The sequence below is a fragment of the Acinonyx jubatus genome, chromosome D2 (genome assembly GCF_027475565.1).
Source record: "Acinonyx jubatus isolate Ajub_Pintada_27869175 chromosome D2, VMU_Ajub_asm_v1.0, whole genome shotgun sequence".
Lineage (NCBI taxonomy): Eukaryota > Metazoa > Chordata > Mammalia > Carnivora > Felidae > Acinonyx > Acinonyx jubatus.
Window position 1 is genome coordinate 57,049,207 of NC_069393.1, and position 25,928 is coordinate 57,075,134.

At 39.3% G+C, this 25,928-nt stretch overlaps 1 protein-coding gene across 10 annotated transcripts in view; it reads left to right on the top strand.

Annotated features, from left to right (window-relative positions):
• The first annotated feature begins 12,896 nt into the window (after positions 1-12,896).
• The window catches only part of ABCC2 (ATP binding cassette subfamily C member 2), a 73,926-nt gene continuing 60,894 nt past the window's right edge, over positions 12,897-25,928 (top strand). For 2 of the 10 annotated variants that reach the window (XM_015063001.3, XM_027062829.2), the window contains exons 1-2: positions 12,906-13,183; positions 15,295-15,468. In XM_015063001.3, coding sequence (XP_014918487.1) covers positions 13,151-13,183; positions 15,295-15,468 — 207 coding nt within the window. In that variant the 5' untranslated portion in view covers positions 12,906-13,150. Of the gene's footprint in view, positions 13,184-15,294; positions 15,469-25,928 lie in introns of all 10 variants that reach the window. The other 8 variants (XM_053207008.1, XM_053207005.1, XM_015063003.3 and 5 more) reach the window with 8 other exon arrangements.

A 25,928-nucleotide genomic window follows, 5' to 3' on the forward strand; every position in this document is an offset into this window, starting at 1 on the left:
CCGACTTCAGCTCAGGTCATGATCTCACAGCTCCTGAGTTTGAGCCCCATGTTGAGCTCTGTGCTGACAGCTCAGAGCCTGGACCCTGCTTCAGATTCTGTGTCTCCCTTTCTCTCTGCCCCTCCCCTGTTCACGTTTTGTGTCTGTCTGTCTGTCTGTCTGTCTCTCTCTCTCTCTCAAAAATAAATAAACATTTAAAAGAACCATATGATCCGGTCAATCAATGCAGAAAAAGCATTTGACAAAATTCAGCATCCTTTCTTAATAAAAACTCTTGAGAAAGTCGGGATAGAAGGAACATACTTAAACATTACAAAAGCCATTTATGAAAAGCCCACAGCTAATATCATCCTCAATGGGGAAAAACTGAGAGCTTTCCCCCTGAGATCAGGAACACGACAGGGATGTCCACTCTCACTGCTGTTGTTTAACATAGTGTTGGAAGTTGTAGCATCAGTAATCAGACAACAAAAGGAAATCAGGGGCATCAAAATTGGCAAACATGAAATCAAGCTTTCACTTTTTGCAGATGACATGATATTATACGTGGAAAACCTGATAGACTCCACCAAAAGTCTGCTAGAACTGATACATGAATTCAGCAAAGTTGCAGGATACAAAATTAATGTACAGAAATCAGTTGCATTCTTATACACTAATAATGAAGCAACAGAAAGACAAACTGATCCCATTCACAATTGCACCTAGAAGCATAAAATACCTAGTAATAAACCTAACCAAAGATGTAAAAGATCTGTATGCTGAAAACTATAGAAAGCTTATGAAGGAAACTGAAGAAGATAAAAAGAAATGAAAAAACATTCCATGTTCATGGATTGGAAGAATAAATATTGTTAAAATGTCAATACTACCCAAAGCTATCTACACATTCAATGCAATCCCAATCAAAATTGCACCAGCATTCTTCTCGAAGCTAGAACAAACAATCCTAAAATTTGTATGGAACCACAAAAGATCCTGAATAACCAAAGTAGTATTGAAGAAGAAGACCAAAGTGGGAGGCATCACAATCCCAGACTTTAGCTTCTACTACAAAGCTGTAATCATCAAGACAGCATGGTATTGTCACAAAAACAGACACATAGACCAATGGAATAGAATAGAGACTCCAGAATTGGACCCACAAAAGTATGGCCAACCTAATCTTTGACAAAGCAGGAAAGAATATCCGATGGAAAAAAGACAGTCTCTTTAACAAATGGTGCTGGGAGAACTGGACAGCAACATGCAGAAGAATGAAACTAGACCACTTTCTTATACCATCCACAAAAATAAACTCAAATTGGATGAAGGACCTGAATATGAGACAGGAAACCATCAAAACCCTAGAGGAGAAAGCAGGAAAAAACCTCTCTGACCTCAGCCACAGCAATTTCTTACTTGACACATCTCCAAAGGCAAGGGAATTAAAAGCAACAAAGAACTATTGGGACCTCATGAAGATAAAAAGCTTCTGCACTGCAAAGGAAACAATCAACAAAACTAAAAGGCAACCGACAGAATGGGAAAAGATATTTGCAAATGACATATCGGACAAAGGGCTAGTATCCAAAATCTATAAAGAGCTCACCAAACTCCACACCCGAAAAAAATAATCCAGTGAAGAAATGAGCAGAAAACATGAATAGACACTTCTCTAAAGAAGACATCCAGATGGTCAACAGGCACATGAAAAGATGCTCGACGTCACTCCTCATCAGGGAAATACAAATCAAAACAACACTCAGATACCATCTCACACCAGTCAGAGTGGCTAAAATGAGCAAATCCGGAGATTATAGATGCTGGCGAGGATGTGGAGAAATGGGAACCCTCTTGCACTGTTGGTGGGAATGCAAAGTGGTGCAGCCACTCTGGAAAACGGTGGAGTTTCCTCAAAAAATTAAAAATAGGGGCGCCTGGGTGGCTCAGTTGGTTAAGCATTCGACTTCAGCTCAGGTCTGATCTCACTGTTCGGGAGTTCAAGCCCCACATTGGGCTCTGTGCTGATAGCTCAGAGCGTGGAACCCGCTTCAGATTCTGTGTCTCCCTCTCTCTCTCTATGACCTTCTCCGGCTCGCTCTCTCTCTCTCTCTCTCTCTCAAAAATAAATAAACATTAAAAAAAAATTAAAAATAGATCTATCCTATGACCTAACAACACCACTGCTAGGAATTTACCCAAGGGATACAGGAGTGCTGATGCATAGGGGCACTTGTACCCCAATGTTTATAATAATAAACACTTTCAATAATAGCCAAATTATGGAAAGAGCCTAAATGTCCATCAACTGATGAATGGATAAAAAAAAATGAAATTGTGGTTTACATACACAATGGAATACTACTTGGCAATGAGAAAGAATGAAATATGGCCTTTTGTAGCAACGTGGACGGAACTGGAGAGTGTTATGCTAAGTGAAATAAGTCATACAGGGAAAGACAGATACCATATGTTTTCACTCTTATGTAGATCCTGAGAAACTTAACAGAAGACCATGGGGGAGGGAAAGGAAAAAAAAAAGTTAGAAAGGGAGAGAGCCAAACCATAAGAGACTCTTAAAAACTGAGAATAAACTGAGGGTTGATGGAGGGTGGGAGGGAGGGAAGGGTGGGTGATGGGTATTGAGGAGGGCACCTGTTGGGATGAGCACTGGGTGTTATATGGAAACCAATTTGATAATTTCATATTTAAAAAAATAATAAATATTAAAAAAAGACAATCCTATTTTCTTCTAAATTTTTATTTAAATTGTAGTTAACATATAGTGTAATATTGATTTCAGGAGTAGAATTTGGTGCTTTATCACTTACGTATAATACCCAGTACTCATCATAACATGTGCCCTCAATACCCATCATCCATTTAGCCCACCCCCCACCCACCTCCCTCTATAAACCCTCAGTTTGTTCTCTATCATTAAAATCTCTTGGGGTGCCTGGGTGGCTTAGTCGGTTAGGCATCCAACTCTTGGTTTTGGCTCAGGTCATGATCTCACAGTTCATGGGATCTAGCCACCATCAGGCTACACACTGACAGCACAGAGCCTGCTTGGGATTCTCTTTCCCTCTCTCTCTGCCCCTCCCCCCCCTCTCAAAATACATAAACTTAAAAAGAGTCTCATGGTTTGCTTTCTTCTCTCTCTTTTTCCCCCCTTTTTATATGTTCATCTGTTGTTTCCTAAATTCCACATATGAATGAAATCATATGGTATGTGTCTTTCTCTGACTTATTTTGCTTAGCATAATACACTCTAACTCCATCCATGTCATTGCAAACGTCAGGATTTCATTCTTTTTGATGGCTGAGTAATATTCCAGTGTGTGTGTGTGTGTGTGTGTGTGTGTGTGTGTGTGTATACCACATCTTCTCTATCCACTCATCAGTTGATAAGACAATCCAATTTTAAAATGGGCAAAGGATTTGTATATAGATTTCACCAAAGAAGGTATGTAGTTGACCAACAAAAATGTGACAAGATGTTCAGCATTATTAGTCATTAGGGAAATGCAAATCAAAACCCCAATGAGATACCACTTTACACCCACTAGAATGACTATAACCGATAAGACTGACCAAACCAAGCATTTGCAAGTATGTGGAGCACGTAGAAGTTTCATCTACTGCTGGTGGAAATGTAAAATGGTGAAGCTGCTTGGTAAAATGGTCTGGGGGTTCTTGAAATGTTAAACATAGAGTTGCCATATGTCACAGCATTTCCTCTGTATATACCCAAGAGAATTGATAACACGTTCACACAAAAAGTTGTATCCAAATGTTCATTAGCACGATCATTGATCTTCTAGAATTAGAGAATAACTGTTTTTGCAACCCTTAATGACATAAATCAGTTAAAGACCACCAATACTAAAACCATTAGGTAAAAGGTTGAGTAGGGGCTGAATATCCACATATCGCCAAAGTATCACTCTATAGATTATTTGCCAGTGATAAAAGTAGGAAGTTAACATTATAATGGAGATCTGGTTGTTCCCAACTTAATCCAGTGAACAAACAATACCACGAGAAGTGCAAGAGTGTACTATACTGAAAGACAGGATTTGAGAGGGGAAGAGGTCATTCAGAGTCCACAACTTGTGTTAGGAATTTCAGTTTGGAGGTCTCCAGTGTGCCTCAAGGAAGAGCTGAGAGTTGGACGACCTGGAAGGCAACTGTAACAAAGTGTAATAGTTAGCCATTGATCAAGCAAGAGTGAACTACAAATAGCAGTAACTCATAGGGTGGCCCATTATCCCAGTTTGCTTGGAATTTTTCCAATTTTCCCTTGAAAGGTCCCATAGCCTGGGAAACTCCTCAGTGCCAGGCATTTTACCAGCTCAGTGAAATTACCTTTGCATCTTTTCTTCAGTGCTCCCATCCCTGCCCCTCACATCCTGGAAATTAGATGACAAGGAATTGAATAACAAAGAAAAAAGATAAAAGGAATGACACTTCTTTCTAGCAGTGGCTGAGGTCTCTGAGCTAAGAAAATGGGAGGGGCTTTAAAATGAAAGTGAGATTGTTTTGTGGGTGATAGTAATGTTCCAAAATTTATTGTAGTAATGGTTGCACAACTGTGAATATGCCAAAAATAATTGAACTGTACACTTTAAGTGGGTGAATTATATAAAAATTTATAACTCAATAAAGCTGTTTTTTTAAAAAATACATGTGAGATTTAAATTAGATTAGCCTGAACTTTTAGTACCTGAAAGAAACCAAAAAGCTATAGGATCTACCTGACATGTGGTCAAGGGCAGGGAAGGCTATATATAGCATGGCTGAAGACAATAGGTAGAAGCAAAATATTGTTTCTTGTTTTGTGTTTAGTTTGCATCTTTCGACAAACTAGCTACACTAGTTTGAATGGATTTCTGTACCCTGCCACCAAGAGTTGTGTTTAAGAAACCTAAGGAATACATATTCCATCTATTCCTGTATAGATGCTAAGTTTCAACCTTGGATAAAAGCACAAAAATTATATCTTTGGATTGCATTGCTCTGATCCCTCATAGAATGTATGTATGTATGTATGTATGTATGTATGTATGTATGTATTTAAAGTTTATTTACTTATTTTGAGAGAGAGAGAGAGTGCACTCAAGCAGGGAATGGTAAGGAGAGAGGGAGAGAGAGAATCCCAAGCAGGATCCACACTCAGTGCAGAGCCGGATGCAGGGCTCAATCTCAGGAACAGTGAGATGATGACCTGAGCCAATATCAAGAGTTGGATGCTATTAACAATTTCTTGTGTATACTTCCAGAAATTTTAATAATTTACTTGTATTTAATTGCTGGTAAAACTATGTGCTTTTCTATGTGATAATTACTAATTATATTGCTCCCATGTTCTTTTTTTGTCAGATGTCTTCCCGTTTGGCTGCTTTCATACTAATATTTGTTTTATAAAATTCTTTTAAAAATTAAAGAAAAATGTGCGCATTTCTCTGTGTTCTGATCACTTTCTTTTTGTTTGTTTGTTTGTTTGTTTGTTTGTTTTCGAGGCTCAGAAAAGTATTTTTCTCTCCACTATATACATTTTGCTTCTAGCCCATTTTGTTCTGTTGTTTTATGACCTATCAAGAATATACTTTATGGGATGATATAAATTAAAGACCTAAATTAATTACTTCTTTTCTATATTAGTATGCTGATGTCCAAAAAACATTATACAATTCATCCTATTCCCTCTAGTTTGTCAAAAGTTAAAGATTATCCTTTGGGTTTACTAGGAACATTATTCTGTACCACCAATAACTTTTACTATTTTTTAAAGTATATACTTTTTTTAAAACTATTTGAAACTTTTTAGTAGTTGACTCTTTCTGGGGGAAGCTTTAAGTCTAATTCAAAGAGTTCATTAATTATTTAAATTATTTTTTTGCAATTTGTTAATTCTTTCAGAAGAGTTTCACTACATTTCAGGTTTTAATTAAAAGGAGTATAGGTTTATAATAAATGAAAAATATTTTTAAATCAGTGTTAATTTACTCATCTGTACATCCTGTTTGGTCTCTGGTTGTTCTAAAAATATTTTTGGTTTTAGCAATACAAAAATGTACACATTATCTTTGGTGGGAGAATTGGGTAGTAATTATCTTATTACTTTATAATTATAGTTTTTAGTTTTTGCTATAGGAGCATGAACTAATAGGCGAAATTTTAAAATATGAAGGGAAAAACAGTCTTTTTTCTGTTACCACTTAAATCTCAAAATCTATATTAAGATATTACACCAGAAAGAAAACTTTTCTTAAGTTTATCTGTAATCATTAACTAAAAGTATACAACTCTTTGGTTATCTTGAACATTGAACTTTTGTAGAGTTTTCAGTTACTTAATGCAGACGTTTATTAGTCAACATTTGCTTACTAAGTAGAAATGATACAGCATATTCTTTGCCAAGTCATTCTGATCAAATATTCTCTCCAACCGAATTATCTCTATGCAATGAATTTAGTATACATACATTGAGATTTTTGGAGACCGTTAGGAAGAGATTTGGGAGAGATCATTTTACATAAGACCAGCAGAGGCAAGGCCAGAATCCAGGTTTCCTGACTCCTTCACATCTTGCAAGATGTCTTTTTTAGTACAGTCTTTGTGTTTTTTTTAATGTTTATTTATTTATTTTGAGAGAGAAGGAAAGAGAGAGGGAGGAGCATGAGAGGGAGATAGAAGGAAGGGCATTGAGAGAGGGAGAGAGAGAATCCTAAGCAGGCTTCATACCTTCAGCACAGAGCCCGGTGAGATCATGACCTGAGCTGAAATCAAGAGTCAGACACTCAACTGACTGAGCCACCCAGGTGCCCCTTCAGTACAGTCTTTAAATATCAATGATAACACTAAAGGAGAGAGTTCGCAGAACACCTCTTCTGATAGAATAGGAACATCCTGCAAACTTGCACGTATTTGACATATTCAGATCACATCTTCAGGGCACTAGGACAGCTTGATTTATTTTATTTTATTTATTTTTTTAATATTTTTTTAACATTTATTTATTTTTGAGACAGAGACAGAGCATGAACGGGGGAGGGTCAGAGAGAGAGGGAGACACAGAATCGGAAGCAGGCTCCAGGCTCTGAGCCATCAGCCCAGAGCCTGACGCGGGGCTCAAACTCACGGACCATGAGATCGTGACCTGAGCCGAAGTCGGACGCTCAACCGACTGAGCCACCCAGGCGCCCCTAGGACAGCTTGATTTAAAGAAATTCTACAGTGCATCCTCAGGTAAAGGGAATCATCACAGTATTTTTGTTTTGTATGTAAATTGCATATACATTAAATCATAAAATCTTGGAAATCTTCTAGTCAGACCTTCTCCCCAGAGCACGTATCTTTTCTCTAGTGTTCACTACCTCATAAAAGGGTAGAAGGACATCTGACATTCTTACTATACAGATATGAAACATTGTTCTTCATAAATTATGGGATGTAGAATTATTTTCTTAACCCTTCTGAACCTCAGTTGGTGAAATTGTAAAAAAAAAAAAATACCTACTTCATAAGATTATTATAAGGACAGGGGCACCTGGGTGGCTCAGTTGGTTGAGTGTCCGACTTTGGCTCAGGTCATGATCTCATGGTTTGTGAGTTCAAGCCCTGTGTCAGGCTCTGTCTGATAGCCTGGAGCCTGTTTGGATTCTGTCTCCCTCTTTCTCTGCCCCTCCCCTGCTCACGCTCTTGCTCTGTCTCTCTCTCTCTCTCTCTCTCAAAAAATAAAATAAACATTAAAAGAATGTTTTTAATATTATTATAAGGACTAAAAGAGACAAAACTGTTAGTGTTTAACATAGAAATGTATTCATTATTTAAGAAACCTACATGAGGTTGACATATAATAGATATCCATTAAGCATGAGTTATGTCAATGCTTGTAAGTCATTGATACAAATATTCAAGGTGCTGGAATGATTGCAGAGCCCTCTGGCATGCCAGGAAAGATCACCCTTGGGTTACATACTTCTGTTCTTGTTTGAACTACACCTTTTGTGGTTGTCCCACAGTTCTTAGATACTCTTGTTGTTTTTCAGATTAATTTCTCATTGCTTTCTAGTTGTAGCATTCTCTACAGAGATCTCCTTAAGCTCAGAGATTCTTTCCTGTGCTGTGTCCAGTCTACTAATAAGCCCGTTAAAGGCCATCTTCCTTTCCATTACAATGTTTTTTTATCTCCAGCATTTTGATTCTTTCTTAGAATTTCTCTTTGCTTACATTGCCCATCTGTTCTTGTATGTTGTCTAGTTCATCCATTAGAGCCTTTAGCATATTAATCATAGTGGTTTTAAGTTCCTAGTCTGATCATTCCCACCTCCCTGCCATATCTGAGTCTGGTTCTGATGTTTGCTTTATCTCTCCAAACTGTGTTTTTTGCCTTTGAGTATGCCTTGCAATTTTTTCTTGGTAGCTGGACTTGATGTACTGGGTAAAAGGAACTGCTGAAATTGGCCTTTAGTGATATGGTGGTGACATGTTGGAGGAGAGGAAGTGTTCTCTGGTCCTATGACTAGGTCTCAGTCTTTTAGTGATCTGGTGCCTCCAGACTGTGAACTTTGCAAGTACCTCTCAGCCTCCTCTCTTAGGTGGAACAAGAAGGCTAGAGTAGGCTGATTTGGGCATTTCTCTCTCTGCAGGTTGGTTAGGCTCTGAGAAAACCCCAATGGGTTAAGTTCTGGTTAAACAGTTCTTCTGAGAGCAGATCTTGTTAAAAACAGAATGCTCTGGTATATTTCAAATGGCTACTTTTCTTCTCTGCCTGCCAGAAGCAGGATGAGATTTTTCTCCAATATTCACTGTGAGAACCTCCTCAAGCTCCTGAAGGTAAAACTCATAAAAATGTTTATAGGGGGGAGCTCCCCTATCACAGAGTCCCCCTGGATTTTTTTTTTTTTTGAACTTCTCAGACATGATGGAGACTTCAGTTGGATTTCAGGCAGAAACTGAGTCATCCAGTGCAGATTTGTGAACAGGGTCCACAAGTAAATCAACAACTTCCTGGAGGGATTCACAGAATTGCTTTCTATTGATTTGATTAAAATATTCGATAAAAATGAGCTGGAGTTGCTAATGTGCTACCTTGGCGGTATGGACATGAATGATTGAGAGACAACATTCTATTTACAGGAATGGCTAATGCCCAAACCATCCTGTCATTCAGTGGCTAACAGACTTTGCAGAGACAATGGCAGAATAACAGTTTCACAACAGTTTCACGATGTGACTCCTAGAACAGTCTTCCCCCCATGCACTTGCCCAAGTGCAGATGTGGGAAGTCAGCCCTGGGTCACTTTCCTGCATTTTCTACTCTAAGTTATCAACTGGGTGATGTCTATAGTAATGACATTTCAGACTTTGTCTATGTTGTGCTTTTGTAGGCAAAGCCCTTAATAAATTGTTTACTTACTTAAAAAAGAAAAGTTCTCAAAATAAGATAAAAACGGAGAGGAAGACAAACCATAAAAGACTTAGATACAGAGAACAAACCGAGGGTTGCTGGTGTGGTTTTGGGTGGGGGGATGAGCTAAATGGGTGATGGGTATTAAGGAGGGCACTTGTTGGGATGAGCACTGGGTGTTATATGTAAGTGATGAATCACTAAATTCTATTCCTAAAATTGTTATTACACTCTATGTTAACTAACTTGGATTTAAATTAAAAAACAAACCAAAAAACAAAAAACAAAAAAAAGGAAAGAAAGAAAAGAAAAACTCAGTGACTCTGTGACTCAGACACTAAGACTATCAGTTGGTAAATTACAGTTCAGCATTCCCCACCCCAGTAAATTGTGATTCTCTGCATTTGCCTGTCTGCCTGTCTGTCTCTTCAATTTGGGGGACAGCAGTTTGCTCTGTGACCTTACTTCTCTTACTGATCTAAGAAGAATTGTTGGTTTTTCAGTCTGTCCAACATTTTACTTGTCAGGATGGAATGGTAACTGCCAAACTCTTTACATGCCAGACCCACCCACTTCTTCTTTCATTTGATAATGCATCATATGTTTACCCTATCCATGTCAGTAAATATCCTAAAACCTAAGCATTTGTTTTGGTGAATATTTAGATCCTCCACCCTCCCTTTTTTTGGCTACTCAAAATGTTTTAAGCACAAATGAGTACAAATTCTGCTTGTTTTAAAACATGATTACAATTTTTATCAGTCACTTTTTGTTCCTCTTATTTGCAGTAGACACCACAGGGAGTTTACATTTTATAAGTAGAAAATAATTCCACTCACACCATACCTCTCATTAGGCCCTCTCTTCAGTCTCAATGAACACTTCCAAGCATAGCCAATTTGCTTTCATAACTACTTGCTAGACATGTTCAGTCAATAGCCATCTGCTAGAAAGAAGAGGATTGACATCATTGTCAAAGACTAACTCAGACATTTAATTGGATGTCGGTATGCTAGTTTTTTCGTACTTGAGAGAGATTGTCATTACACTATTGTCAACAAAGGCAAAAGCCAGGATTTATAAAAAAGAGAGACAGGAAAAGAGGCAAACACACAGTTTAGGGAGAGTGAGAGTTTATTCCTGATTAAACTAATTAGTTGGAGGGCATCAAACAGGCCAGTATGGGAAGTCTAGTGTTGAGCAGGCTAAGTCATCAGGGAACACAGCTGCAGGCATTGATGACTTTTCTGAAAAGCCCTTAGAGTTTGGCCGTGGAGCATGTGTGACAAGTTGTCTAGTGTCTGCCAGTGTGTCCTTAGCATCACCACTTTAGGTGAGCCAGGTTCGTGTTATTTGTTTCTCTCATCAGAATTTCTCATTTCACCTCTTTGGTCAAAGTAGCTCCCAAAGGAATGGATTCAGTCATGAGGATTTCATTCTTTTTTTGACACAATATTTTCAGTTGGATGTCGACTGGGAATAATGGACACATGTCATGTAATCATTCTGATATTTAACAGCGGAAACAGGCAACAAATCTGAGGACAATCACAAATCCATAAGGAATAAGGAGTGGCTAGCTGACTCAGTTGGTAGAGCATGTGACTCTTGATCTTGGAGTTGTGAGTTCAAGCCCCACGCTGAGTATAGAGATTACTCACATAAATAAATAAATAAATAAATAATAAAAAACACTTTTTTAAGTCTAAAAAAACCCCCCAAAACAAATCCATTAGAAACACTTGGCACCATGTTTTTATCCAGGTTTTATTTATGCATTTATACATTTATGTGGCAAGTATGGCAATACCATCTAATTACATAAGAATAGTTTAGTATGTGTATATTGAGGAACTAGAAAATGTTTATGGTAAACATAGAAAATTTCTGTCCAAATGTATTTGAACACCCCAAGGCCTAAGTCATTCACAGAACTGAATGACTGTCCTAATAAAAGTTACACATCTTTCAGATGCTAATAATTCACAACATACCCACTGGTACTAGTGGTAAGTGTTATTATCATTTGTGAGCTTAAGGTAACCAAATGGATAGTTAACCTTAGGCCAGGCACTAAAGTCTACATTAAATATATAGGTATGGGAGCACCTGGATGGCTCAGTCAGTTAAGCATCTGACTTCGGCTCAGGTCATGGGTTCGAGTCTCTAGTCGGGCTCTCTGCTGACAGCTCAGCTTTGGATTCTGTATCTCCCTCTCTCTCTGCCCACACCCTCTCACACTCTGTCTCTCTCTCTCAAAGAATAAATAAATGTTAAAAAAATTAATATATATATGTATGTATGTATGTATGTATGTATACATTCAAGTATAAATACTCTTTTGTTAATTACTCTCTGTAGATGGTCTGTATATACTCACAGAACAAAGAAGTGTTTTTTTGTGTTAGTGACCAAAATGGTTTCACATGATCCCCCAAATAATGGCATCTGTACTTTAATATGTTGGCAAGCATGTATGGCTGCTGTTAATTTCGGGTACCCTGATTTTACTGTATTATTATTCTTTTTTTTTTCGATATATGAAATTTATTATCAAATTGGTTTCCATTGGGTACCCTGATTTTAAAAGAGCATTTGCTTTTCTAGGGGAAGGGCTAATGGGGAGTTGTTATCTACTGGGTATAGAGTTTCAGTTGGGCAAAATTTCCCAATTTCAGTTGGGAAAAGTTCTGGAGAGTGGTTGCACAACAATGTGAATATACTTGACACTCCTGAACTGTATACGCTTAGAAATGGTTGGATGGTAAAATTTCTGTCATGTTTTTTACCACAATACAAAAAGATTGCTTTAAAATATTATTGCATAATACCTGATAATTATGGGGAAAAAATCAGAAAATGCAGACAAGCAAAAAGGAAAATCACCCACAACTCTAACAGCTAAGGTTAACATTTTGTTGCATAACATATATTTACGTATAGGTTCACACTGGATATACTATTTTATAACCTGAGTTTTTCAAATAAAGTTTATACTATTTTTAAACTTTTAATTTAAAATCCAGAAGAGTAAGACATTTCTCATTCCTATAAATTCTAAGGCCTTAAAACAGAAGTAAAACTGCATGTTTAAAGATAGTTGCCCCTCCATCGACACTTCTCTTTTTAGGTCAATATGTCTTCAAGAGAAGGAAAGGCTCCTTCTCTCCTGGGTTGTCTGCCAGCTCTGCTGACATTTTTCTTGTTTTTCTTTTTTTTCAAAAATTTTTAATGTTTATTTTTTATTTATACTTGAGAGAGAGAGAGAGTGTGAGCAGAGGAGGGGCAGAGAGAGATGGAGACAGTATCTGCAGCAGGCTCCAGGCTCTGGGCTATCAGCACAGAGCCAGACACGGGCTCAAATTCACAAGCAGGGAGATCATGACCTGAGCCGAAGTTGGACACTCAACCAACTGAGCCACCCAGGCATGCCTCTGCTGACATTTTCCAGTGATTCCTTTTACATAAGACCATACCTACAGAGGCTTCTGCTTCTTCAGGGGATGGTGAGTCTACCTGCCCCTGGGGCCCCTCAGTCACATGTCTAGCTACTGAGATAATGCAAATAAACATCTGAGCAAGTTAATGAGTAAGCTGTTAGGATGAAAGGTCAGGAAACATGATTTTATCTGGAATGTCAGAATAGGAGATAACATCCTGAACTGCAACTTGAGTCCACCTTCTCTGAGGAAGACTTAATAAGAAACAACAGAGTCACAAAAGAGCCTTCATTCCAGAAGTGCTCCAGGAATCATGCTGGAGAAGTTCTGCAACTCTACATTTTGGGTGAGAAATACTACTTCTCTTCACTGTTGACTCTTCTCAGACTCAGAACAAAATAGTAGATGAACCTCAAGTGGCTACCAATAAGAACCAGAAAAGTTAGATGTGCAGGTAGTCTAAACCTCAGGATTCGGTTTTGTTTCTTCTAGGGTTTGTTTGTTTGTTTGTTTGTTTAAGAGAAGATAAGTCATAATATCTCCAGAGGACATTCTATGTGGGAGAGGTAACATATTCTCTAACATATGTTTATTATATCCTAGACTCTTTTTTTTATTTTGAAAATTTTCTTAATCTTTATTTTATTTTAGGCAGAGAGAGAGACAGAACATGAGCAGGGGAGGGGCAAAGAGAGAGAGGGAAACACAGAATCTGAAGCAGGCTCCAGGCTCCAAGCTGTCAGCACAAAGCCTGATGTGGGGCTCGAAATCACAAACCATGAGATCATGGCTTCAGCCGAAGTCAGACGCTTAACCGGCTGAGCTACCCAGGTGCCCCTCCTAGACTCTTTTCTCAAACTAGCTAGCTGCAAAATCATCTTCTCTAAAGAGAAATAGGGAAAAGACTTCCAATCTCAACAATATTAGGAGGGAAAGTTGTTGTGGGGTTTGTGGGGTGAGAGGAAGAAGAGGAGACCCTGGTTGAGTTTTGTCGAGGCATGCTGAGGTTGAAGTGATAGCTATATGTTCTAGAGGACCTGGCAGTTAGGGGTGTGGAGTGGAAGTTGAGGCCAGGGATGCAGATTTGGGTGTCACGAGCACCAAGACCATTTTGGAACCATTAGAGCAGAGAATTTCAAGGCAGACAGGGTGAGTTACTAAATGGCTTAGTGGAATAGAAAATGAGAAGGAACCTAGGATTTAATGATTCTGTGAAAGTGTGGTCTTCAAATGCCTAGCACAGCACCAGAATCACATGGAGGGCTTGTTAAAATAGTTTAAATATCTTAGGTTATTCTTCTGAATTCTAAAGTTAGAATCTCTTGGTGGAGAGATAAGAAGAGTAAGAATGAGATCGCAGAGTTAGCATTCCCATCTTAGAAAGAACCTGGGCCCAAAGGGCCTCAGGCTAGGACCTCCATACCACAGGCAGGTGGGGCTTAATAGGCCCCAGGATCTCAGCAGGCCATCTTTTTTTTTTTTTAATATTTATTTCTTTTTGAGAGACAGAGAGAGAGAGCGCGAAAGGGGGATGGGCAGAGAGAGAAGGAGACAGAGTATCGAAAGCAGGCTACACGCTGACAGTGGTGAGCCTGATGCCGGGTTTGAACTCATGAACTGTGAGATCATGACCTGAGCCCAAGTCAGGTACTCAACCAACTGAACCACCCAGGTGCCCCTCAGCAGGGCATCTTTGGAGAATTCTGAGAATATCTGACAGAGCTCTTGGTCAGGGCACCTCAATGTTTTCTTTAAAGAGTTTGTGCAAACAACTATACAAAAACAATTTGAAAATATTTATAAGGAAAGAAAAATTACCCCTTACAAGACTGAGAAATAAGAACTGGTGTTCCCACCCCCACTTCCCAAGACACTTCTACCTATTACAGAAAGTAAAGACTACAGACCTGCTGGGAACGAGCCTCCCATCCAATAGTGCCTTTGCAGCTCCTGTGCCAACAATCCCCTCAGGTTCCAATCACTATAAGCCCCTCTGGCTCAAAGGAGGCTAAATGTCATAGTGTGACTAAAGCATCCTGCTGGCTGCATGTTGGAACATCTGTCAGGGAGCTTAATCAGTGCTAAAAAGTAGAAGAAGAACAAGTTTCTATATCCCAGGGAACTGTTTGAATTGAAGAACTGTCCATTCCTCTTCTTCCCACAACCTAGCAAATGCAGTAGTGAAGTTTCCTGAGAAGAGCTGGTGGAGAAATTCGCCTAGAAGGAAAGGCTTTTTAAGGTTGGGTTGGCCAGAAAAGTCACTGTCATTAAATGTTGAAGCTATATCAATGGAAATAAATAGGAAAATGCAGCTAGTTAAGGGGTCAGGCCAGATATGGATGTAGAACTGAGTTAAAATTGTTTAGAAACGGGTCGGAGGGGAGGGTGGTCTCGCACTGGTTTTCTGTCTTCAAAACATGAGTATATTCAACAATCCTTCCGTTTTTGGTCCCCCAGAATTCTTCATTCCTGGATAGCCCAGAAGCAGACCTGCCACTTTGTTTTGAGCAAACTGTTCTGGTGTGGATTCCCTTGGGTTTCCTTTGGCTCCTGGCCCCTTGGCAGCTTCTTCATGTATACAGAACCAAGATCAACAGATCATCTATCACCAAACTCTATCTTGCTAAGCAGGTATGGGAACTCCACTATTTTCGAACTAATTACTTGATGCACAATAGAGACATTTTGTTGGTGGTTAAAGTGTCTTCTTCCCTATTTTTAGCCAGCTTTCTTGAGACAGGTGCTCACTGGCCCCTTGCCATATTTCTTAGTTAAGGTGACTTTAATTTTTACACAATGATAGTGACTCTTAAATCTTATTGATATCAGACTCTTTAAACACCAATGATGAGTAATCGATCAGTCTAATAGTTATTTTTAATATTTGAGAAACAAATACTGGATGACCTATCTTGAAGCTGTTCTAATAAATCAGGAGACTACAATTCAGTTGGCACCTACAATGAGGTGGAAATAAAACGTGTCCTCTGCACAGTTCAGGCAATCCAACCATCACTCATCTCCCATAACTTGGGTCTGAAATAAGGCTTCCATTTTCCCAAAGTCTTCCATGAGTCTGGACAGTCACTGACAGTAGAGTGAGTTAGGGTGAGTGCTCACAGGCATATACCCGAGTAGGGAAATATGGAAGGAACAGGAGCTGTGGGAGAGAATCCAGCAAGAACTAGGGGAGGAGCCCCTCAGCCAATGGCACTGATTAATGCAGAAAGGGTCTTGTGGGAACCGAGACATTCAACTGAGGTTGCAAAGTCAACTCACAGGGTATTATGCTAAGTGAAATTAGTCAGAGAAAGACAAAGATCATATGACTTCACTCATATGTGGAATTTAAGATACAAAACAGATGAACATAGGAGAAGGAAAGCAAAAATAATACAAAAACAGGGAGGGGGACAAAACATAAGAGACTCTTAAATGCAGAGAACAAACTGAGGATTGCTGGAGGGGCTATGGGTAAGGGGATGGGCTAAATGGGCAAGAGGCATTAAGGAGGACACTTGCTGGGATGAGCACTGGGTGTTGTACATAGGTGATGAATCACTGGATTCTACTCCTGAAATCATTATTGCACTATATACTAACTTGGATGTAAATTTTAAAATTTTTTAAACAATTTTAAAAAAAGAAGAAAAAAAGCCACCTCATAAAATCCACCATCTGCTTTTTTCACTAGTTTGTTATTGTTTGTTTGTTTGTTTGTTTGTTTGTTTTTCCCTACCTGTCCTGATCCTTAAACAAGGTTTTTAAAATGCCAATTAGATTTAATGTTCTATGAGCACACATACCAATGACATCAGATTACCTGGAATCTAAAAGGAAGAAAGGAACTTGGTCAACCGAAATGGGATTTTTATTGACTCTCCAAGGCAGGGGCTGGTGGTGAGTTTTGTTGGACTCTGGATAGGAATGAACAGTCCCCAAGAGTGGGGGCAGGGTTGCTGTCCTCTTTGCTGACCCAAGTGCCAAGCACAGCTTAGCACTCAGTATGAATTTGTTGAATGTTAATATTAAATGCAGTCTAGAAGTAGGGATCAAATCAAGAATGTGTTAGATTCTGAACATTGAATAATACGCTTTAATAACCTTGAAAATAAGTCAGAGCTTTTTGTTAGAAAATCAGTCAAGGGGCGCCTGGGTGGCTCAGTCGGTTAAGTGGCCGACTTGAGCTCAGGTCACGATCTCACAGTCCGTGAGTTCGAGCCCCGCGTCGGGCTCTGTGCTGACTGCTCAGAGCCTGGAGCCTGTTTCAGATTCTGTGTCTCCCTCTCTCTCTGACCCTCCCCCGTTCATGCTCTGTCTCTCTCTGTCTCAAAAATAAATAAACGTTAAAAAAAATTTAAAAAAAGAAAATCAGTCAACTGTCTTTTTTTGGGGCTTCCAAGATAAGGCTGGGTAATGAGTAAATCAGTACTCTATCCTAGTTATATTTGTTAATTAATGTTTAAAAACAGCTTTATTGAAATGTAATTCACAACCATACAATTTACCCACTTAAATGCTATTTTTTAAGCATATTTATATGTGTAACCATCACCACAATCAATTTTAGAACAGAAAGAACATCTCCCCATCCTCCTTAGCCCAAGCAACCACTAACCATTTGCTGTCTCTATATTTTCCCTATTTTAGACATTTCATATAAATGGAATCTTAAAATAATATGTGGTCTTCTATGATGGCTTCTTTCAGTTAGCACAAGGTTTTCATGGTTCACCCATATTGTAGCATGTATGAGTGCATCATCCCTTTATATGACTGAATATTATTCCATTATACGGGTATACGGGTATACAGGTATATCACATTTTGCTAACTTTTATAAATATAAATCCCTATAGAGGAAAAGAAAATCAATGTATTACCTTTTTTTTTTTTTTCTGTAGGTAATAATTCACTTACCCTTGCTCATAGTCTCAGGAGTTCCATTCACAATTTATACTTTCCTTTTTTGTCCTCTACCCTGAGAGTGACAAACACAAATTAGATTCCTCTTGAAAATTTCAAAATAACTGGTCTCTTCTCTGAACAGTCCGAAATATAATTCCTCACACAGTAAAACTTTACTTCTTCTATGAGAACCTTCTTCTTGGCTCATTCTTCAACTTGATTTTATTTCTCCATTTCCTCTTCCACCTGCTTTTGGGCTATTTCTCTCTGACTTTCCTGAACTGTCTGCACTTGTCTGAAATGAGTCAGATTGCTTGACCAGGGTGAGAGATTCTACACATTTATTTGTTTGCTTAAATGTGCATTCTTACTGAAAGGACCTGATGCACAGTAGGTAATTAAATGAACTGAATTCCAAAATCAATGAGTGAATGAGCTCATATTCAGACCCAGGGAAACAAAAGAGGAATTTGGTTCTGGAGTTTGTGGAAATTCTGAGGTCAAAGCAAGATGTGCAGCAACAGCAAAAATAAACTTGGTGTTGACCCAGTGAAACATGGAAATCATCTTTAAGTGATTGCATAATATAGCATAGAAGATTGCCAGGCTTGTTCTGAAAAGTTTCAGAGAGCAGGATCAAGACTAAGTGGGTGGAGGTTATTCCAGGGAAGCCCACTTTGGCTAAATATATTAAAGGACTTTCTAATAATACTAACTTTCTGAAAATAGAATAGACTGCTGGGAGTTATATTCCCTGAACATACTGACACTGAAGTTACACACTTATCTTCCAGGGAAGTGGTAGAAATAGACATGTATAATGAATAGAAGATTAAACCAGAGTGCTTGTCATGCGTAAAGCTCTGGGAAAAGGAGGACCTTGCAAAGATGGAGAGATATTAAATATGGCCAGACTACTCTCCTTTTCTTTCTTTCTTTGTTTTTAATACTAGTGAGATTGTGTCTCTTTAAAGTTTAGTAAGCTCCATGTGTGCTTGAAGCTCCTCCAATAAATCAGAGATCAGGGACAAAGACCACTTAAGGACATGGTAATCATTATAAACAATGATAATATTTCCCTGATCCTATTTAGTAAAAGTGTGCGTGTACTTCTGATTATAAAAACAATGCATGGTTATTGTAGAAGGTTTGAGAGAAATAGGAAGAAAATTAAATCTATTTATAATTGTTATCACTCCTATTAACTCCTATTATACTCCTATTAACATTTGGTATGTTTCCTGCCACTCTCTTAAAAAAAAAAAATGAAAAGCAGAAGTCTGTTTCTCACCCCTCTACCCTCCAGTATCATTCTCTAGAGGCCTTCATTTAAAATTATTTCGATGGTTATCTCCATATCGCAAATTATGTGTTTATACCTGTATTTCTTGATTTATCACCTTCAAAAAAGATCCATTTCTGTCCTCTGTGAATGACAAGGAATTTGGTTGACTGACCCTACCTTCAGCTTCCTTTTTCTTCTTCTTCCCTTTCTCTCAGTCTTCTCATTTTGTATGACTGTTTTCAGTTTTTCTGTTGGTTACCTTCATTCCTAAAAATAATCTGCCATCAATTTTAGATTCTACATCTTGATGCCCCTTTTGTGTAAAATGAGAGAATTAGAAATTAGAAATTTCTTGGATATGGAAAACATCCTCAAATGAAATTTTCAGAGAGCAACTCTCCTTGCTTTCTGACATTGTTCTTCTGGATATGGAATGCTAGCTTCAAAACAATTAAAAAAAAAAACAAAACTCTGAAGATGTTGCTATATTTTCCCCAACATCCTGTGCTACTGAGATAGAATTCTTCTCATTTCTTGTTATCCTCTCTAGAAGCTTTTATCCTCTTTATTCTTTATGTCCTGAAATTTCATGAGTCTGTTTACATGGGTCTTTTTTCATTCAGTGGGTTCTACACTTTCAATCTAAAGACTCGTGTCTTTCTTATCTCGGAGAAATTTTTATACATTACTTCTTTCATTTCCTTTCCTCCAATTTTGAAATTCCATCTTTTCAGAACTATTTTTAGGTGGATTTTGAACACTGCATTGATTTTCCTTCTCAACTTCTCTCTCTCTTTTTAAATTTCTTTTTCTTGCTTCACCTAAGTTCTAAGATACTCCCCAATTTTTTCTTCCAGTCATCGTAATGAGCCTTTATTTTCACAATCATAGGTTTGGTTTCTAAGAATTATTCTTAATTTCTGAATATACTTTTTTTTAATGTTTATTTTTTTTTGAGAGAGAGAGAGAGCAGGGGAGGGGCAGAGAGAGACAGAGACACAGAATCTGAAGCAGGCTCCAGGCTCTGAGCTATCAGCACAGAGCCCGATGCGGGGCTTGAACTCATGAGCTGTGAGCTCATGACCTGAGCCAAAGTCAGATGCCCAACCAACTGAGCCACCCAGGCACCCCTACCTTTTTTTTTTTTTTAAACATCAACCTATTAATGGATGCACTGTATTCTCAAATCTCTCTTAGTACATTAATTTCAAAATAATTTAAAATCATTTTCTCTTCACTTAATAATTTGTTTTATCCCAGAATCAGTTGTTCTGTTTAATTATCTTGGCTATCTTCTTTGCTGGTATTGGCTTTTCTCAACTTTCTTATGGCTATTAGCATTCTTTGTTGTAATTATAAGTGAGGGACTAAGTTAATGAATATATGTGGCTGGAGTAGGTCCCTCTGCCGTTATGTAAGTCAGCTTCCCCAGCTGTCCCTTCTTGAGGGCAGGACTGCCTCTGAGTCTGAGTCATCTGGACAACCGTGTGGACCTACTGGCTTCTCCCAAGAGCAGTAGCCTGTGCTGTACCGAATGAAGACTGTTTTACTCTGGGGCACCAAGACACATACTATCTTGCTACCCCTCCTCAGGAAAAGCATTCCGTTTTTTTTGTTTTGTTTTTTAATGTTTATTCAGTTTTAGAGAGAGAGAGCACGTGTGCACCAGCACGCAAGCTGGGGAGAGGCAGAGAGAGAGGGCAACACAGAATCCAAAGAAGACTCCAGGCTCTGAGCTGTTGGCACAGAGCCCGACTTGGGACTCGAAGTCATGGGCCGGAGATCATGCCCTGAGCCGAAGTCCAATGCTTAACCAACTGAGCCACCCAGGCACTGCCCCCCCACTTCTTTTTCATTTTTGTTTTTAAGCATTCCATTTCTTTGGAGAGTACATCTGTTTTAGCTTGCTTAGGAGTAGTGATGGCATGTGGGGAAATAGGTTCTACTTATATAAATGGGTTAGAAAAAAAGCTTAGGACAGAAAGCTGCTACCACGTGGTAAAAGCACCCCAGGTTAGCTAGTGAGATGTTGTAATGGAAGCATGAGTAACTTGTTATAACACCTGCAGGAAGTTACTTTCCACTGAACACCAATATACTATTGTACTTTGATCACAAACCACTTGCCGCCTGCCCCCTGACCCTTTGCTTCTTACACACACAAGTTAACGATTACTGTCTGATTGTTCTCTCCACTTTCACGTGTGTAAGATCTTGTTTTCTTCACGTTCACCATGTGGGTAATATCTTGTGAGCTCAATTAATACAGAGATGAAATCCCTGTTCAGGATTCTTGTCTCCGCCCCCCCCCCCCCCCCACTAACCCCTCTCGTATTCAGTTCTGTGTCTGCTCTCTCGCTGGACAAGAAAGAACTCCAGACTCAGCCTGCAACAGTGGCAAATACAGTTGTCAGTGGATTTGTGATGATTTGCAAGTGGGGGAAAGAAAGACATGCCTGGCGTAACTGTACCAGTTCTGTACACAGAACTTCAATTAGGACTGTCATTTCTGTACTTTTTCCCAGTCTTACTCTAGGCGGAGGCTGACTATAGAGAATAGATTTCTATCAGTGGGAGACTCACCTGTGAGTTGCACCTGTTAGCTTAAAAAATAAGGAATTTATTATCTTACAGAACAGGAAGACCAGAGGTAGTGCAGCTCCAGGATTTATTACTTTAGAGACTCAGCAACCTCAGCAGATGGCTGATTATTTTCATCTTTTTTCTGATTGCCTCAGCTTGTCGAACCAATTATCAAGCTAGCATGTGATTACAGGATGGCTGCAGCAGCTCCAGGTATCACACCCTCCAGTCAGTGTCCAGAGGCAGATAAAGAGATCAGATGCCCCTATGTGTCACTTAAAAAAATTAGCTTTATTAACATATAGTCTACATATCATAAAACACACCTGTTTAAAGTATACACTTCAGTGGTTTTTAGAAGACTCACAAAATTGTGTGCCCATCACTACTGTCTAGTTCCAGAATAGCTTCATCACTCCAAGAGATCCAGGACATATGAAGCAGTAACAATCCATTCCCTTCCCCTCCCTCCCCTCTCCCCTCTCCCCTGGCAACTACTAATCAACTTTCTATGAAGTTGCCTATTCAGAACATTTTATAGACATGGAATTATACAATATGTAGCCTTTAGCACCTGACCTATTTAACTTGCAAAATGTTTTCAAAATTTATACATGCTGTAGCATGAGTCAGTAATTCACTCCTTTTTTATTGTTATTATTATAGGAAAATACATAGAACGTGAAGTTGACCATTTCAACCAATTTAAAGTGTAAGATACAGTAGCATTAAATACATTCACAATGTTGTGCAACTATCACCACTCTTCAGTTCCAGGACTTTCCATCACCCCAAGTGGAAACTTTGTACCATTAAACAGTCACCCCACTCTGTCCTACTCCCCTTATCCCCTGGAAACCGCAAAGTTGCTTTCTGTCTCTATTTATGCCTAGTCTGGATATTTCCTATATAAATTCAGTCATACAATATATAGCATTTTGTGTCTGGCTTTTTTCATTTAGCATTATGTTTTCAGGGTTCATCCATGTTATACACCTATCAATACTTCATTCCTTTGTATGGCCAAATAATATACCTTTGGATAGATTTCCTATATTGTTTATTTGGGGTGGACATAGGTCTTCAATTTTCTTAGGTATATACTTAAGAGTCGAACCGCTAACATATGGTAGCCCTATGTTTGATATTTTGAGGAAATGACAAACTGTCTTCCAAAGTGGCTGCATCCTTAAACATTCCTGCCAGCAATGTGCGAGGGTTCTAATACTCATCCTCACCAATAATTGTTACTGTTCATCTTTTCAGTTATAGATATCAGAGTAGGCGTGAAGTGGTATTTTACTGTGGTTTTGATTTGCATTTCCCTAATGATTAATAATGTTGAGCATCTTTTCATATGCTTTTTGGCCATTTGTATACCTTCTTAGGAAATAAAAAATTCTTTAAATCCTTTGCCTATTTTTTAATTGAGTTCTGTATGTTTTGTTGCTGTTGTTGTTGTTGAGTTGTAAAGAGTTCTTTATATATTCTGGATCTATGTATCACATTTATCACTGAGGGAAAAAAACTTCCCCAGAGCCCCCACAAACTAGTCCCCACAAGCTGTTCCCCGGTTCTCTTTGGCCAGAATTGTGTTGCAAGCCCATGGCCAAAGCAATTACAGGCCAGGAGAATGGGACCAACATGATAGGTTTTAACTCATCTCATAGGGTTGGAAATGGGTCCAGCTTCCAACAGAGCTTCCAATTGTTTGAGTAGGCAATTTACCAGTCAGGCCCAAATGGGAAACAGGTGGCTGAGGGAAAAAAGGATCACGTGAGAAGACTGTCTCTAAAAGGGGACCTGGAGCTTAGTGGCCAACTGTTACCACTCTAGGCTTGTAGGGGCAAGAACAGAGGGTGAATCCCGGACAGACAGAAGGTACAAACACAGCGACCAGTAATGTCTGCATCAGGCTCCTCTTTCACTGCTGCCTTTTCTTACATGTTTTGGGCCATGGTTTTCTCTGCTCTTTTTCTTGTCACTATTGACATGTTTGCTTTTTGTCTTCTAGAACTTTTCTAGTCTACTGAGCTTACCCTTCTCCATTCATATTCTCAGTGCTGTTATGGATTTATTACGTGGTAATAAAGCAGATCAATGGAATGGAGAAGGATGGGAGATAAATATACTAAATCTGGTATCTTGAACTGGAAAATCCTGTCATATGTGTGTGTATTATTTTTTTAAACAATACATATTTATTTTTTCACATTCTAGAGGATAAAAGTCTGAAATCAAGGTGTTGATAATGTTGGTTCCTTCTGGAAGCTCTGAGGAAGAGTCTATCCCATGCCTCTCCCCTAACTTCTGGGGACTGCCAGAAATCCCTGGCATTCTTTGACTTATAGCTGCATGACTCCATTCTCTGCCTGTGTCTTCCATGCCTATGTGTCTTCTCCCATTCTCTTGTAAGACCAACATTTGTCATTGGACTTAAGGCCTACTCTAATTCAGGATGATCTCATCTCAAGATCCCAAACTTGATTACATATTATGCATATTTTTAAAACATAATTAAGCTCATTGCATATGCAATTTCATAATCTATGCTTTTTGCTTAAGATGATATAAAAAGAATTTCCCATTGTTATTAACGTTATTCTTAATTTTGGTGACTACTGTAGGAATGCTTACAACACTGACTCCATCTTTGGTCCTTCACCTTGGGCTCGTCTCTGGTGCACAGGTGGCACCACTTTAGATAACTACCCTGTGACCTCACCATCATGCTCCTCGCTCCATAAGAGCTGGGGATTAAGGTCCAGGTAGTTGCAGAGAACGGGGAGGGAGGTGGTAGAGAAGAGCTGCGTACCGCCCTGGGTCATCAGCTGGCGCCCGCCCGCTAGTCCCTGTCTGTAAGTGATTACCCTGAACGAAATTCTGTGTGAATGGTATAGAGTGGCTTCCTTTGCTTTTCGGTATTAAAGGGCCTTTTCAGGCTGAAGGATGCACTACTGACCCTCCTCCACCCGCTGACGATTGGTGTGGTTTGCAGGCTACCGGAAATGACCCCAGCGTGGGTAAAGGGGCTGTGCCAGGGGAAAGCCTGTCCTCAGGGGAACCCCAGGTTGGCCAGCTACCTCCATGTGAAGAGCCTTGGCCAGGTTTTTTGAGCATTTTGGATAAGCATGTGAGTATGGGGCTGTCCTGAAAACGCCCCAGGGATTGTCAGATATCCTGTTTGCAATGGTGGGGAAAGGAAACAGAGATAGCGAACGAGCTATTTTGGTGGTAGCTTGGCAGTTGATCTGTGCTTTGCGATAGGCCACAGACTGAGAATTAGGAATAAGGAAGAGAATTGGAACAGACCAGAGAAGCGCTGGCTTTGGAAAAGGATGAATGAGCCACGTTTTCCTCTAATGCAGACATTAGGTCTGCAGGATTTCAGGGTTAGGAGTAGGGGTTAGAAATAAGATGGCAAAGATGCATGGGCACAGACCACGGTGTACCCAAGTGAGAGCTACTCTGTCTCAAGAGACTTGTGCCCCCAAAGCATGGGATCCCTGGGGTGATGACTTCTCTGGCAAGGAAGATGTTATCATGGAAAAGGAAAAGGATTTACGGGCAAGCCCTCTGATTCAAACAAAGACCTAGGCCACTCTTGAGCCTGGGGATGATGGAGAAGGAATTCCTACTAGTCAGAGAGTGGCTATGAGGGCATATTCTGCAAGTGAATTAGTGGAGCTAATGATCTGCTTTAAGCAAAAGTGGCATGTTGCGACTGTGAGATATTGGGGGACGAGACCCCTGGGGGCATGGTATAGGACTTTAGTATCTGCCCCTATGATTAATCAACCCAGTGCTATAGTAGCTGCTATGGTGGCTGGCTTAAGTGAAGCTAGAAGAATCTGTCATAAGGGAAATCTGTTAGTTATTTGTAGAAGTTCAATAAGAATCTGTTTTCTGGGGCACCTGGGTTGCTCAGTCAGTTAAGCATCCGACTCTTGATTTTGGCTCATGTGGTGATCTCTTGGTTTGTGGTATTGAGCCCCAAGTGGGGCTCCATGCTGAGAGCACAGAACCTGCTTGGGATTCATTCATTCATTCATTCATTCATTCATTCTCTCTCTCTCTCTCTCTACCCTCCCCCCCAAAAGAAAATCTTTTTTCCTTGTAACATGGCACCATTGGAAACATTTAGTTGTATTATCAAGGCCTTGACTGGAATGTCCTATTTGAGAGAGACATGCATGGACTCCAATATGACCAGACAGCTTTAAGGAACTAAGGTTGATTTTATGGAGCCAATGAATGCCTGTTGGGAAAAAATTGGCCTGGTACCTTGTTTACAGGGTTCCTGGGAGCCTTACCA